At 34.0% G+C, this 11,986-nt stretch overlaps 2 protein-coding genes across 2 annotated transcripts; one reads left to right on the plus strand and one right to left on the minus strand.

The window, feature by feature from the left end:
- The first annotated feature begins 4,826 nt into the window (after positions 1–4,826).
- On the plus strand, positions 4,827–5,662 carry LOC133805213 (uncharacterized). The gene is made up of 2 exons (XM_062243336.1): positions 4,827–5,242; positions 5,358–5,662. Exons 1-2 carry the CDS (start codon positions 4,901–4,903, stop codon positions 5,481–5,483), a joined length of 468 nt encoding a protein of 155 aa, XP_062099320.1. The 5' UTR covers positions 4,827–4,900; the 3' UTR covers positions 5,484–5,662.
- Positions 5,663–8,317: 2,655 nt separating this feature from the next.
- On the minus strand, positions 8,318–10,888 carry LOC133805853 (protein FAR1-RELATED SEQUENCE 5-like). Its single transcript, XM_062244003.1, has one exon. The coding sequence runs from the start codon at positions 10,886–10,888 to the stop codon at positions 8,318–8,320; it is 2,571 nt and encodes an 856-aa protein (XP_062099987.1).
- Between the last annotated feature and the right edge of the window lie 1,098 nt (positions 10,889–11,986).

The following is an 11,986-nucleotide window of genomic DNA, read 5'->3' on the forward strand; positions in this document are numbered from 1 at the left end:
TGGTCATCTTGGATATCTAAGCAAAACATCACTTTTGACCAAAAGACAATTTCGAATGGTCAGTAGAAATGGGATTTTACCTTTATTTTATATATATTTTTTTATTCGGAAGAGTTAAGATATACTTGTAGAAAAGTTGCCAACACTTTTTCACATATATTTTCTTTTTTCTTCCAGTGAAACCAATTAGAGGGAGGGGTAATTTTGGCATAGTGTATAGTGTAGTGACTAGTGAGGCGGCATTAATGATGGTGCTGTCCTATTCTTACTTTTTTTTTATTATTATTATTTTATGAGAGAAACTGCACTATTATATTGGTGCCAAATTGAGTTTCAACTAGAAAAAATGAAAGACATTATTTTATGTAAAGGTCAAAGTGTTCTATCTTTAGAAATTATTTACATATATATAGTGCTACCTTGAGTTTCAAATAAGAAATTGAATTAATTTATGTTAAAATGTCAGAATTTTCTTTACAATATGTTTTGATTTTTATTATAAGATGCAAACTGCTATTAGTGTAATAAGATTTGAGTTTGAAACCAAAAAGGGGGTATTTATTTAGGGTAAAAGACAAAAAATATGATTCATCTTATAATTTAAATTATCAGTTTCCAATGTAGAAATCAGAGAAAGAGGAAGATGGTCTCTCTTTAAGTTTACAGCTACAAGAGGGCATCTATATTATATGTTTTATGTTCTTCTTTTGCTTAACTTCAGTCATCATAACCACCCTCCATGCGTCTCCGCCGAATATCATTATACAAATAAAACGCATATGGACCTCACCTACTCAATGCTGGCGCTGGACCCTCTTCTCCATTATTATTATTATTTACCAAAAAAAAAAGGTTTAAATGAGCTCTAATAATTCATTATCTACATTTATAAATTTTTAGAGCTCCTTTCAATATTTTTATTTAAAATAACAGAAATAAATAAATAAAAACTAATAAATTTGGAGGGAGAAAGAAATAAAATTGAATTATTTAAAAAAATATATTTATAGATATAATATTTAAATGATGTAAATAAAAAGTATATAAACTAATATATTATAAAAAAAATATTTTGTCTTAATTTTGTAATTAAAAAAATTAATGTGAGATTATAGTGGTAGAACCACAACTTGTCTCCTTAAAAAATTTAAGAAATAATTTTTTTTATATGTTAATTATAAAGTATTTGATCTTCTAGAAAAAAAATTATATGGAAATTAACAGTTAAAGTTCCTATTCTTTCAAAATTGAAGTATTTAAGTCCTTAATTTTTTATTTTTTAATCATAATAGTCTCTAACATTCATGTTTAGTTCTCATTTTAACATATGGATACAAATTTGGGGAAAATATGCAACAATTATATAATGGACTTTTGCCAAAAAAAATAAATAAATATATATATATATATAAAAGACTTAAATATTACACTTATAAAATAACAGGAACTTTAGTCTGCTGATAACCCATATATATAAATATACATGTACTTCTACGGCATTAATTCTCATTTTCGAAATAAAAAATTGGTGAATAAAATTTGATTAGATGAATGGCTATATTTGCACCACGTTTGCCCACCTACACTTCTCCATTGTGACAAGAAAACCTTTGATGAAATTACTTATTAGGAATACAATTTAAAGAATAAATAAATAAATTTATAGCAAGCATCACTCTATAGTTTATTATAAGGACAAATATATATTTTTTCCTCTAAACTATGATCTTTGTAGAGTATTATCTCCCAAATATTTCCTAAACTTTTTCGTGTAACAGAAATCTCTTCGAATTATGACCCTTGTTAAATCTTTTTCTTAGTGCTAATATGACGTTGATGTGGCGTGAGGACACAATATCAAACTGTTTAAAAAATAAATGGAATAACAAGACTCAACAAGAGCCATAGTTTTTTAGGAGGATTTATGTCACACCAGAGGGCAAAACTTTATAAAAACCATATTTCGAGAAAAAAATACATCTTTTTCTTTTTTATTAAAATTAATCTTTGTATTCTTTTATCCTAAATCATAGCACTTTAACCTAATAGATAAACTAGACCGAAATGATTAATATTCGTAAACGAAAGTTATGAACTCTATCTAATATGTGTTAATCAAAATATGGCAAGTTAATTTTTAATCATTTGTTGAATTTTCTTTTATTATTTTGTCATATTCTAATTTTTTATTTTGTCATCTACCAAACGACCAACATGTGTGCATTGTTAAAGATAACCAAAAAAAAAAAGTAGATGAATAATTGAAGAAGCATGCAGTTTATATTGATAAACTCATCTTGATATTGGCAAACACACTCATATATATTCTTTCATACACGCTCTACTATGTCTACCAATCAAAAACAAGTGAATTTATATATTGCGGTGTTGTGTTGAAACAAGTTGCAATAATTATTTTATAACCTTAAATATATATATATATATATATATGTGATAATATGTCATATAAAATTTCAAATACGATGTGTATAATAATTATATAGAAAGCACACGAGATATGCTATGTATATTTAATCTGTTATTTAAATAAATTATATTTGGATGGAATTCAACCTTGCTAATTATACATACAGGTCTTCTCTCCTTATCGAACGGAACGAGTATTGTTTTATATTTTATTGATTTCAAAGCGATAAATAATGCAAATGAAAAAAAGCTGAAATTAAATAACAGGTAACTTCTTGGTCACATACGTAACTAGTTTATGTACTTGACCAATTGACCTCGTGATCACCACATAATGACTTCTTGGTCACTCAATCACTATGTCAAACAAATCTCTTAATATATATATATATATATATATATATATAGGCAATTTCTTATGTGGAGACGGTAAAAACGTCTGCACCGGTGGAGACGTTTTTTTGCACCATTTGATCAAATTAACGGCTGTGATCAATCCAAATAATTGTTCTAACTCTCTCTCATTCCCTCACAAGTCCGAATCCATTGACACACATTCAGAATTCTCTCTTCCGAAACAACCCATTCACACACATTGAGAACTATTCTCTCTCTCTCTTCCGAAACTCTCTTCCGAAACAGAGTTCTCTGTTTCTTCTCCATCTCGGTTTATCTTCTCTCCATCGTCTCTCTCTCCATCTTGGTCTGTGGTTGTTCCGAAGCTCTCATCGTCGGGTAAGTTATCATTTTCTGCCATTAATTTAGCTTATAAACCTGCCCATCTCTGTATGATATCAGATAATATCATCTATATATGGGTATTAATATAGAGAAAGATAAGATGTATATATGGGTATTAATATATGCTATCTGAATATATATGGGTATTAATATAGAGAAAGATAAGATGTATATATGGGTATTAATATATGATATCTGAATATATATGGGTATTAATGAGGAAGATAAGATTAATTTACACCATGTGTATAAAGTATTATAGAAATTGATTGTATGTGAGTTGTAACACGAAAATGATACACATACTGGGTGCACATACTGCACCAGCTCACCAGGAAACACAATCGAATACAGGGTGCCCAGATGGATTTTTCCATTCCTAACCGCAGCATTAAACTCAGAACCAGACCATAGATGGCTCAACTTAATGATTCTCCTCCAATACCAGCTAGTATCCTGCTTTAAACATACTCCCATATTGAAACACCCTTTAGATAAACACCATAAACCCATTTAACCCATAACACATCCTGCATACATACATATATATATATATATATATATATAAAACTTTTCAATATGGGTATTAATGAGAAAGATAAAATCATGTGTATACATTGTTTAGAGCTGCACTTGGACCACTTTAGAGGTGTGCTTTTCGTCTGGGATTAACATGATATATATATATGTTTTGTACATAAATAAACTCATACCCCCTTCATGATTAAAAGAATGATTATGAGAGTTTCTTCTTTCCAAAATGGTGTGAGTTGGCTTAGGCTAGCTATATATAACTTCAGTAGTATTGAAAGTTGCAATAGTATTTAGTTTTGTTAATTTTATTGAGATCAGTTTTTTTGGTAATATTTTTTGTTAATGTTGCTTATTCTGTACTATTAGCTAGAGGAAAAATATTTGTGTTTATGTCATGTTTTTTTTTTCTAGAAGGAATGAAATTTGTAGTAAAATGATTATTGTATGGTTGTTAATATATTTCCCCATTTTATCTTACTGTTGATCTGGTGATTTAGGATGGAAGTTTTATTGCTGAAAGCCTTAAGGCTTGGTTGCGGGGGAGAAGGACTAAGGATCAGTATAATGGGAAGGGGCCCGCCTTTACATGGTACGCCCACCTCTCTGAAGAGTCGATCCCGACTTGGGAAGCAAGGGTCTCGGAGTTCAGGAAGCAGTTCAGCAACACACAAAGAAGGGTTGGAGTGCCCGAACAACTCAAGACCAAGCAAAGGGATAATGAACCTGTCACGGAGTTCATTGCAAGGTGGCGAGCCCCTACTTTTGCCTGTCCCCAGAAGTCCTCGACTCCCCTCTACCAGAGAATCCATGAATTCCGGGCACCTGCAGTAGCTGCAGGGATGGGAAAGACAAATAACCAGCCAACTATATATGCCGGAATGAACCAGGAACCAATTCATTTATTCTGAAAAGTCATGGCATAAACTAATCTTATAAAACTGAATTAAAAGAGGCTGGTGAATCTGTCAATCACATCGTCAAAACTACGTAGAGCATGTTGGGTCCCCAAACTTTCTTTAAATTGTTTGAATGAGAACAAATAAAAAAAAGAAATGAAAACATAATGGAATCAATACAGAGGCTGCGTAATGATTATGCTGGGTTGAAAGATGATTTGAGAGTAATTAAAGATGAATTACGTGCAATAACTGAACATGGGAAACATAGACATAGTGAGGCGAAAATCTTTGAGCGTAAAATGGTTGAAAAATTAATTGGGAGGAAGGAAGATGTTGCTTTTGTAAATCCTTTAGGTAAAGACAAAGCAAATGATTTTGATAGAGAGAAAGATGGTGTCGTTAAATGTAGTGGGGTTGAAAGCAAAATGGACGATTTAAGTAACGGTGAGTTGAATAAGTGTGTAGGAGATATTCAGGGGTTAGATGATAGCTCAACTAATATAGAATGCAAAAGGAAGACATATGTTGGTAATGGAGAGGATAAATGTTTGGGGGGAAACTTCGAGAACTTTGATGATACTGTTTTTAGGATTTCATCCCAATTTGGAGAAACATTATTGCAGCGTGAAATGTCGATGAAAGTAAGTAATGGTATCTTTTGGTAGGTTAAAAGTTGATTATTATTATTTTTTGGTATTTTTGGTATTTTTTATTTTACTTGTTGAACCTAATTGGTTGTTAATTTTGAGATTGTAGAAGCCTAGAGTTTGTACGATTAACCAAAAATGTTCAAAGTTGTCGAATGTAAAAGTAGGAAGCCAGTCAGTGTCTAGTAGCATTGGTGGGCCTGTTGATCGGAGGAAAAAAACGGTAAATGTGTAATTGAGTACGTTTTATATTTATTTGTTATTGTACCTTGTTTTATAATTTACTAGTTTATTTAATCAGGTGAAGACTAGATCACAGACAACTCCACGTGGAGTTTATGTTTCTAATGTTACAACTGGGCAGAGCCAAAGCATAGGGCCCTTTAAAATTCGCACCCCCATAATGGACGATGATATAGGAAAATTAATAGAATACATATTTGATGATAGTTTGAATCATGAGTAAGTATATTTTTTTCCATTAGTTAACAATAAAAAATTTCTATCCGATACCCAATATTATTATAAATTTGTTTTATAATTGTGGCACAGTGAGACACTGGCAGACACGGGGTTTAATCATCTCACGCGTGGTTTGGTTCGAACATTGTGTCTTGGGGTTTTTATTAATGGAGAGGTATGGATTGATAATGTTGGACTGTGTGCTTATAAGTATTCACTTTATATATATTTCCCCATCTAAACTAATATTCATGGACGGTAAGGGTAGGTTTCCAATGTTTTTTTCTTGTTTTGACCGCAGGTGTTGAATGTAGTATGTGAGATGAACACACGTAGGGAGCAGCAAGTTTCAACAGAGAGTCGTTCGTCATGGTATTTGAATACTAGAATGACGGTGAGTATTGTTCCTGTAGCAAAATTCAACTCAATATAAGAGATATGGAATTAATTGTGAATATTTTTGAGTGACAGTGTACTGGAATTAGTATTCAGAACTTGTTTCCTCAAAGTGGTCGATCTGATTCAGCTCGTAAACTATTTATTGGAGATTTGAATTTATGTGGGAAGGTATATTTATGTGTAGATTTTTTTTGTATTTTTGGGTTTATTTTATTAGTTGAAAATTTTATTATTTTGCAGATTAAGATTCCAGTTCACAACGAGGAGATGCAACACTGGGTTCTCTTTATAGTTCGTGTAGGTAATGAGGTTATCGAAATATGTGATTCGATGCTGCTAGGGCGCAAAGAATCATTATCACAATCTCTTGTTCCAGTGGTGGTGAGTTTTTAAAGATTTTGGGGATGTTTTAACCTTTTTCATTGTTGGGAGTAAAACTGAGGTGGGTTATTAATTAACTAGAGAAGGTTTTCTATTTCTAAACTAAAGGTGTAGTATTTGACTATCATTACAGTTGATGTTATCTCGTTTTGTCCACACTGTAGTTGCAACAGCTTGATTTAGTTCTCCGAGATGAGTTATCACGGTGGAAGGGACCTGTGAAGTCATTCACATGTTTCAAGGCTTTCACTAATAATGAAGTTGTCCAACAATCAAATGGATATGACTGTGGTATTCATGTTATAAATTGGATGGCACAACGCAACCCTTCTGACTTCAAACCGAAGGGTGTAAGTTTTTATGTTGTACTGTATTAATTTTTAAAACTATTGAGTTTCTTAGTAGTTGAATAATGTTTATATTAAGTAATGGAAACTTGTTTTTTTATTTATTTCATAATTCACAATTTTTGTTAAAGTATAACTCGGATGATGAAAGGGCTCGTGTCGCTGTTGGTTTAGTGACATCAGTACACAACAAAGTTAGGGATCAAATAATGGCTTCAGCGAGGACAAAGACGAATTCCACTCCATGTGTAGGGAAATAGGTTTGATGATTAGTAATTGTGAGTGAGGTGTTTCATGAAAAATATGTTTAATGGGGTGTGGGTCTATTGTCATGGGTGCTCCGCATATCCTTTTGAGCTAATTTATGTATTGTGATATACTTCTAATTTGATCTTGTTGCCCCTTTCTATATGTGAATGTCAGGGTGTTTATTGTGTGGGGGTGATGAATTCTTTGTATATAGGTGTGATGTGATGTATTATTAAAATGAACAATGATGAATCAGCCCCTATTTGCATATATTGAAGACAAATAAAATATATTATAAAAACTACCATGGCATATTAAGCATTTTCTATTATAGAGCTTCATATATTTGTCTCACTTTAATTAAGAATAAACATTTATAAACACCACCCTGTCCTATTTCAAGTTTTTATACTGAAGACAAGAATCATGGTATAGCATAGCAGTGGCTGTTTGTACAGCAGTGGTGGTTGTTAGTTGTTCTAAAAATTTTGGTATATGATGTCCCACTTTAATTACTAGTTGGAGTTGCCTTATAACACCTGCAACTATATGAAGGTAACGTCTTCAAAATAATGTAGGTTTTTTATTATTTTGGTGGAAACTATAGTTGTTCTACATACCATTAAAGGTACAAAATAGGAGCAAAGCAATTTTATAGATTGTGCTGAGACATAGCATATGAAAATTATAATTATTGAGCCTTCCCATAAGTAACAGAGAATATTGTTTTCATTGTACAAGATATATATAACTCATTCTCAGATATAACATGTGTTGTGACCTGACAAACCAACGCAGAAAGTACCATAACGATTTATTCATCTGAAACTTGTATCTTACATCATATAGAACATTCAAACAGAACAACCATGTATATAATAACAAGTATGGATGGAACCCATTAACAATGACCACAAACAAAGAGTGATGCCACTACACAAGCCAGAGGCACGCGCAATTAATGAATGTGATGCATTGATATTCGAGCAAAGCTTTTATACACTAATGACCATTTTTGCGTAAATTTAAATTTATAAATTAATGGCATTACTCCCGATTCAGAGTAAGTGCAATTACAAGCATTCCCTCGTACATGATGACAATCCAAGACAAGATTCGAGAAATGAACTAGTCGTGTCATTAAACTTTGCCATTTTTTCATAACTTAATTGGCAACCAAATGATATAGAAGAGTACTTAATAAAGCTCCAGACAAAATATCATAACGAAATCAGAAAGGACTTTTCCACCAATTGTTTCCCTCCTCAACTTGTGTTCCCACTTTATTCACTTTATCATTCTGTAGTTCACTGCCTAAATCGTCAACAACATCATTTTCTGTCTCATTCTCATGTTGTGTGTAGTCCATTGAATTTTGCCCAGCCCATTCATCATTCAATCCCATTCCATAGCATTGGTCATCTTCTTCTGCATCTTCATATTCATCTGACTCTCCAATCCGGTGATCCTTTTTCCATTTTATCGGGCAAGTCAACTTGTTATGTCCACTTTTCTGGCAGATACTACACTTGCGGCGAGTACCTTTTTTCGAGCCAGGTACCTTTGCTGTACCCTTACTTTTTGTGAAGTATGGATCCAACACTGGGAATTGAAACTCCCTGTGTAGAGGCAGGTTATGGCTAATCTCCTTGTCTCCCATGTCCACAACTGCTTTAAGCTTACCGCATAATCTGTCAATCTCACTTTTTGCAATATGGTATGTCGAATGATTCCTCAATCCAAGATACGCAAGTTCACCCAACTGGCTACTAATTGCACCAAATCTTGCACTCTCCACCTCTCGTTTGTCTAAGGTAGCGTCCATATTGCCAATTGGAAAATTGTGAGTCTGTTTAGTCTCAACCATCCACCGAGATAGTATTAGTGCTCGAGGCATTGAAGTAATGTGTAGTCGTTTTATTGAAGCAAATATATGCCGGCATGGTATCCCATATGACAAAAAATATTGGCATTCACAAACAAAGAGATCACGCTCCGGTGTTACAAATAGATGCCTCTTCACTTGTTCAGGAGCATACTTGTGAAGCTTCAAAATGATTGCATCCTCTTCCTCCAATAGGGTTTTCACCATGTACCTACCTTCTTTCAACATCTGGTGTCGTACCTTGTAAAACATGTTCCGTGTGTAAAGATTTGCTAATTCATCCTCTATCTGTGGCAAATTTGTCTTCCCGAGCTGGGGACTAGTGTGAAGTGTAATGTACTCATCCTTTGCTTCACGTCGTCTAATTAAAGATAAGGTCATGTTGACCCCCCTGATGAACTCGTACAACTTCAACTTTTGATTCACTTTTTTCTTCAACACCGCATTAATACCTTCACTTCCTTGAGTAGTTGTCATTCCACAGAAGAAATTCCCTCTCAGAAATGTTTCAGCCCACTTCTCCTTGTCTGCATAAAGCTTTGCAGCATATTCAGTGCCTTGTATCCCAAAATCTTTCACTAAGTCGCACCATTTATCTTCAAACTCGTCCTTTGTGTAGTACCGGAATACCAATTTGGTTAACCTACTCGCAAAAGATGGATCTTTCACTTTTAAAACAGCTTTGTTGTGTAAATGCCAATAACACAATCGGTGGGGTACATCAGGCATCAACTCCTGTAGCGTGTTAGCAATAGCTTCGTCTCCATCTGTCACTACTGTTTTCGGTAGAACACCTCCCATGCATTCCAGGAAAGCCCTTGTCGCCCACTTGTAGCTGCTGGCAGACTCATTGTCAAGAATGGCAAAGCCCAAAATGCATGTGGTACAGTGGTTATTAATTCCTATCCATATCAGCAGCGGCTTCCCATAACTATTAGTCTTGTACGTCGAATCAAAAGCTACTGCATGGCCATATGTTTCATAGTCTGATCTACATCTCCCATCTGCCCAAAATAGATTAAGAAGACGATTATCCTCATCGTACGAAAACTGTCCAAAAAAACCAGGGTCTTCATCAGCTTTATGCTCTAAATATCCGATTGCCCGCCCTGCATTGGAACCGATAAACTCAACTTTTGAAGCATGGGATATTCGATTGTAAAGATCCTTTGGTGTGAATGGAATCTTCTCATAACCACCCATTTGCTTTGCCATGTATGACATGATGTGGCAAGTTCTTATGCCTGACTCCTTCATTATTTGTGCAGTCGTCAAGGTTCCTTGTGTCATTATCCGATTGGACCGAAGGAATTGTTTATGGTTGTCTGCTACAATGTTGTGATAATGAATTGGGATGAATTCTTTGCATATCCAATGCGTACTACCCTTCACCAAGTTCACTCGAAAGCAAACCTTGCATCCCACTCGACTAATTGGCTTAGGCTCCCTAGTTCTATCAAGCCTTCCCACATGCATTTCAGATCGCCATCCCTCGCGGGAGCATACCCACTGAAGTTGACGTACATCACCTGTAGTATTTTTTCGCATGATACTTTTACGTAGGCTGAACCCAATGAATCTTGCATATTCATGAATGAATTCTTCAGCCATGTCCAGTGATTGAAAAACATGCCCAACCATGCCATCTCTACTCAACAACAATGGGTTTTCGTTTAAATCATACTTAGAAAATTGGTTGGTATCATTCATTTCGTCAGTTGCCATTTCCGTCTTTTCCAAACTTGATGTCCCACCTTCATCAACTGTATTCTCCATGGCATCTCCACCACCTTCATCAACCGTATTCCCCATGTCATCTCCCCCACCTTCTTCTTCCTCATATTCTTCACAAAAGCGTAAGCCAAACCAATCCAAATCATTCTCTTCGATAATGTCTGTTTCGGACCTTTGAAACATAAAATTCTCCAACAGTTAGAAATTAAATGGTATTTTTTAGCCAAATATTCATATGAAAATCTACATTAAAATCAAACTATCCCAGTCTTGACATTTGTCTTCATTAACAGTTAATTCCTATGATATTTTCTATTCCCCATAATCATAATTTCAGTCTCATTTTGACTCGAAAAGTTGAAAACGAATTCATAAAATAACTCACATATTAATTGAGGTATAAATATTTACTATATAATATGTGTTCGTTACATTCGGTTATAATATTGTTTCAGTAACAGTGTTTCAATCAAGTGACCCTATTACTATACTACTGTAGAAGTGTAAGGTCTGCCATAAAATAAAATAGAACCATGTTAGACCTTATGTGCTAAATCATTTGTACTGGGCCAAATAATGGACTGACACTTAATGCTACTCGGCCCAATATTACATTCAATATCGTTTTTCTTCTAATAATCTTGAGGACAGGGTCACCGTCTTATCCGTGACAAACTTAAGGCCTTCATGAGGATTTCAGACAGGGCCAATCCAAAACTTTACAATTCTTATGAATCTAATGCATTTTTACACTCACTCAACATTTCACCAGATATAAAATTAGTTACTGTCCAACCCACCCTAAATATATAGCCATCACGCATTTGACATTACTCATGAAACCCTAACTAACTTTAACAACTACTTCATGTATAATAACATAACATATAGTATTTTTCATTTACCGGTACTCCATTGTGCATCATCAACTGTGACCTATAATTGAAATGAACTCCTCCTGTAGGCGTAGGCGATCTTGCAGTGCATACAAAACAGTCGCCAAATAAGCAACAAAGAAAACTCTCACTCCGCCTCCTCCAATCCAGTTTTAACCAACGGCGTTTTGTTATGTTATTCAATGGTTAAAAATCAATGGACCATTTTTAATAATATTTAGATTCTACTTTAAATATAATTATCCCATTGAGCCCATCAAAATATTTCATCAATCTTCCTCTCCAGCAATTATTTGCTTTGTATCATGCTTTGTATCCTGACACAAATGACAAACGCAGTCAATCCTGTCTCACCTTTCCACAAATTTGCTAGAGATAATTATGA

Source organism: Humulus lupulus, chromosome X, assembly GCF_963169125.1.
Source record: "Humulus lupulus chromosome X, drHumLupu1.1, whole genome shotgun sequence".
Taxonomy (NCBI): Eukaryota; Viridiplantae; Streptophyta; class Magnoliopsida; order Rosales; family Cannabaceae; genus Humulus; species Humulus lupulus.

Excerpts from the sequence above, each read along its gene's own strand:
- LOC133805213 (XM_062243336.1), top strand. The coding sequence starts at position 4,901 with ATGGTTGAAAAATTAATTGGGAGGAAGGAAGATGTTGCTTTTGTAAAT. Across the intron at positions 5,243-5,357 it reads AGCGTGAAATGTCGATGAAA|AAGCCTAGAGTTTGTACGAT; the intron begins GTAAGTAATGGT and ends TTGAGATTGTAG.
- LOC133805853 (XM_062244003.1), bottom strand. The coding sequence starts at position 10,888 with ATGTTTCAAAGGTCCGAAACAGACATTATCGAAGAGAATGATTTGGAT.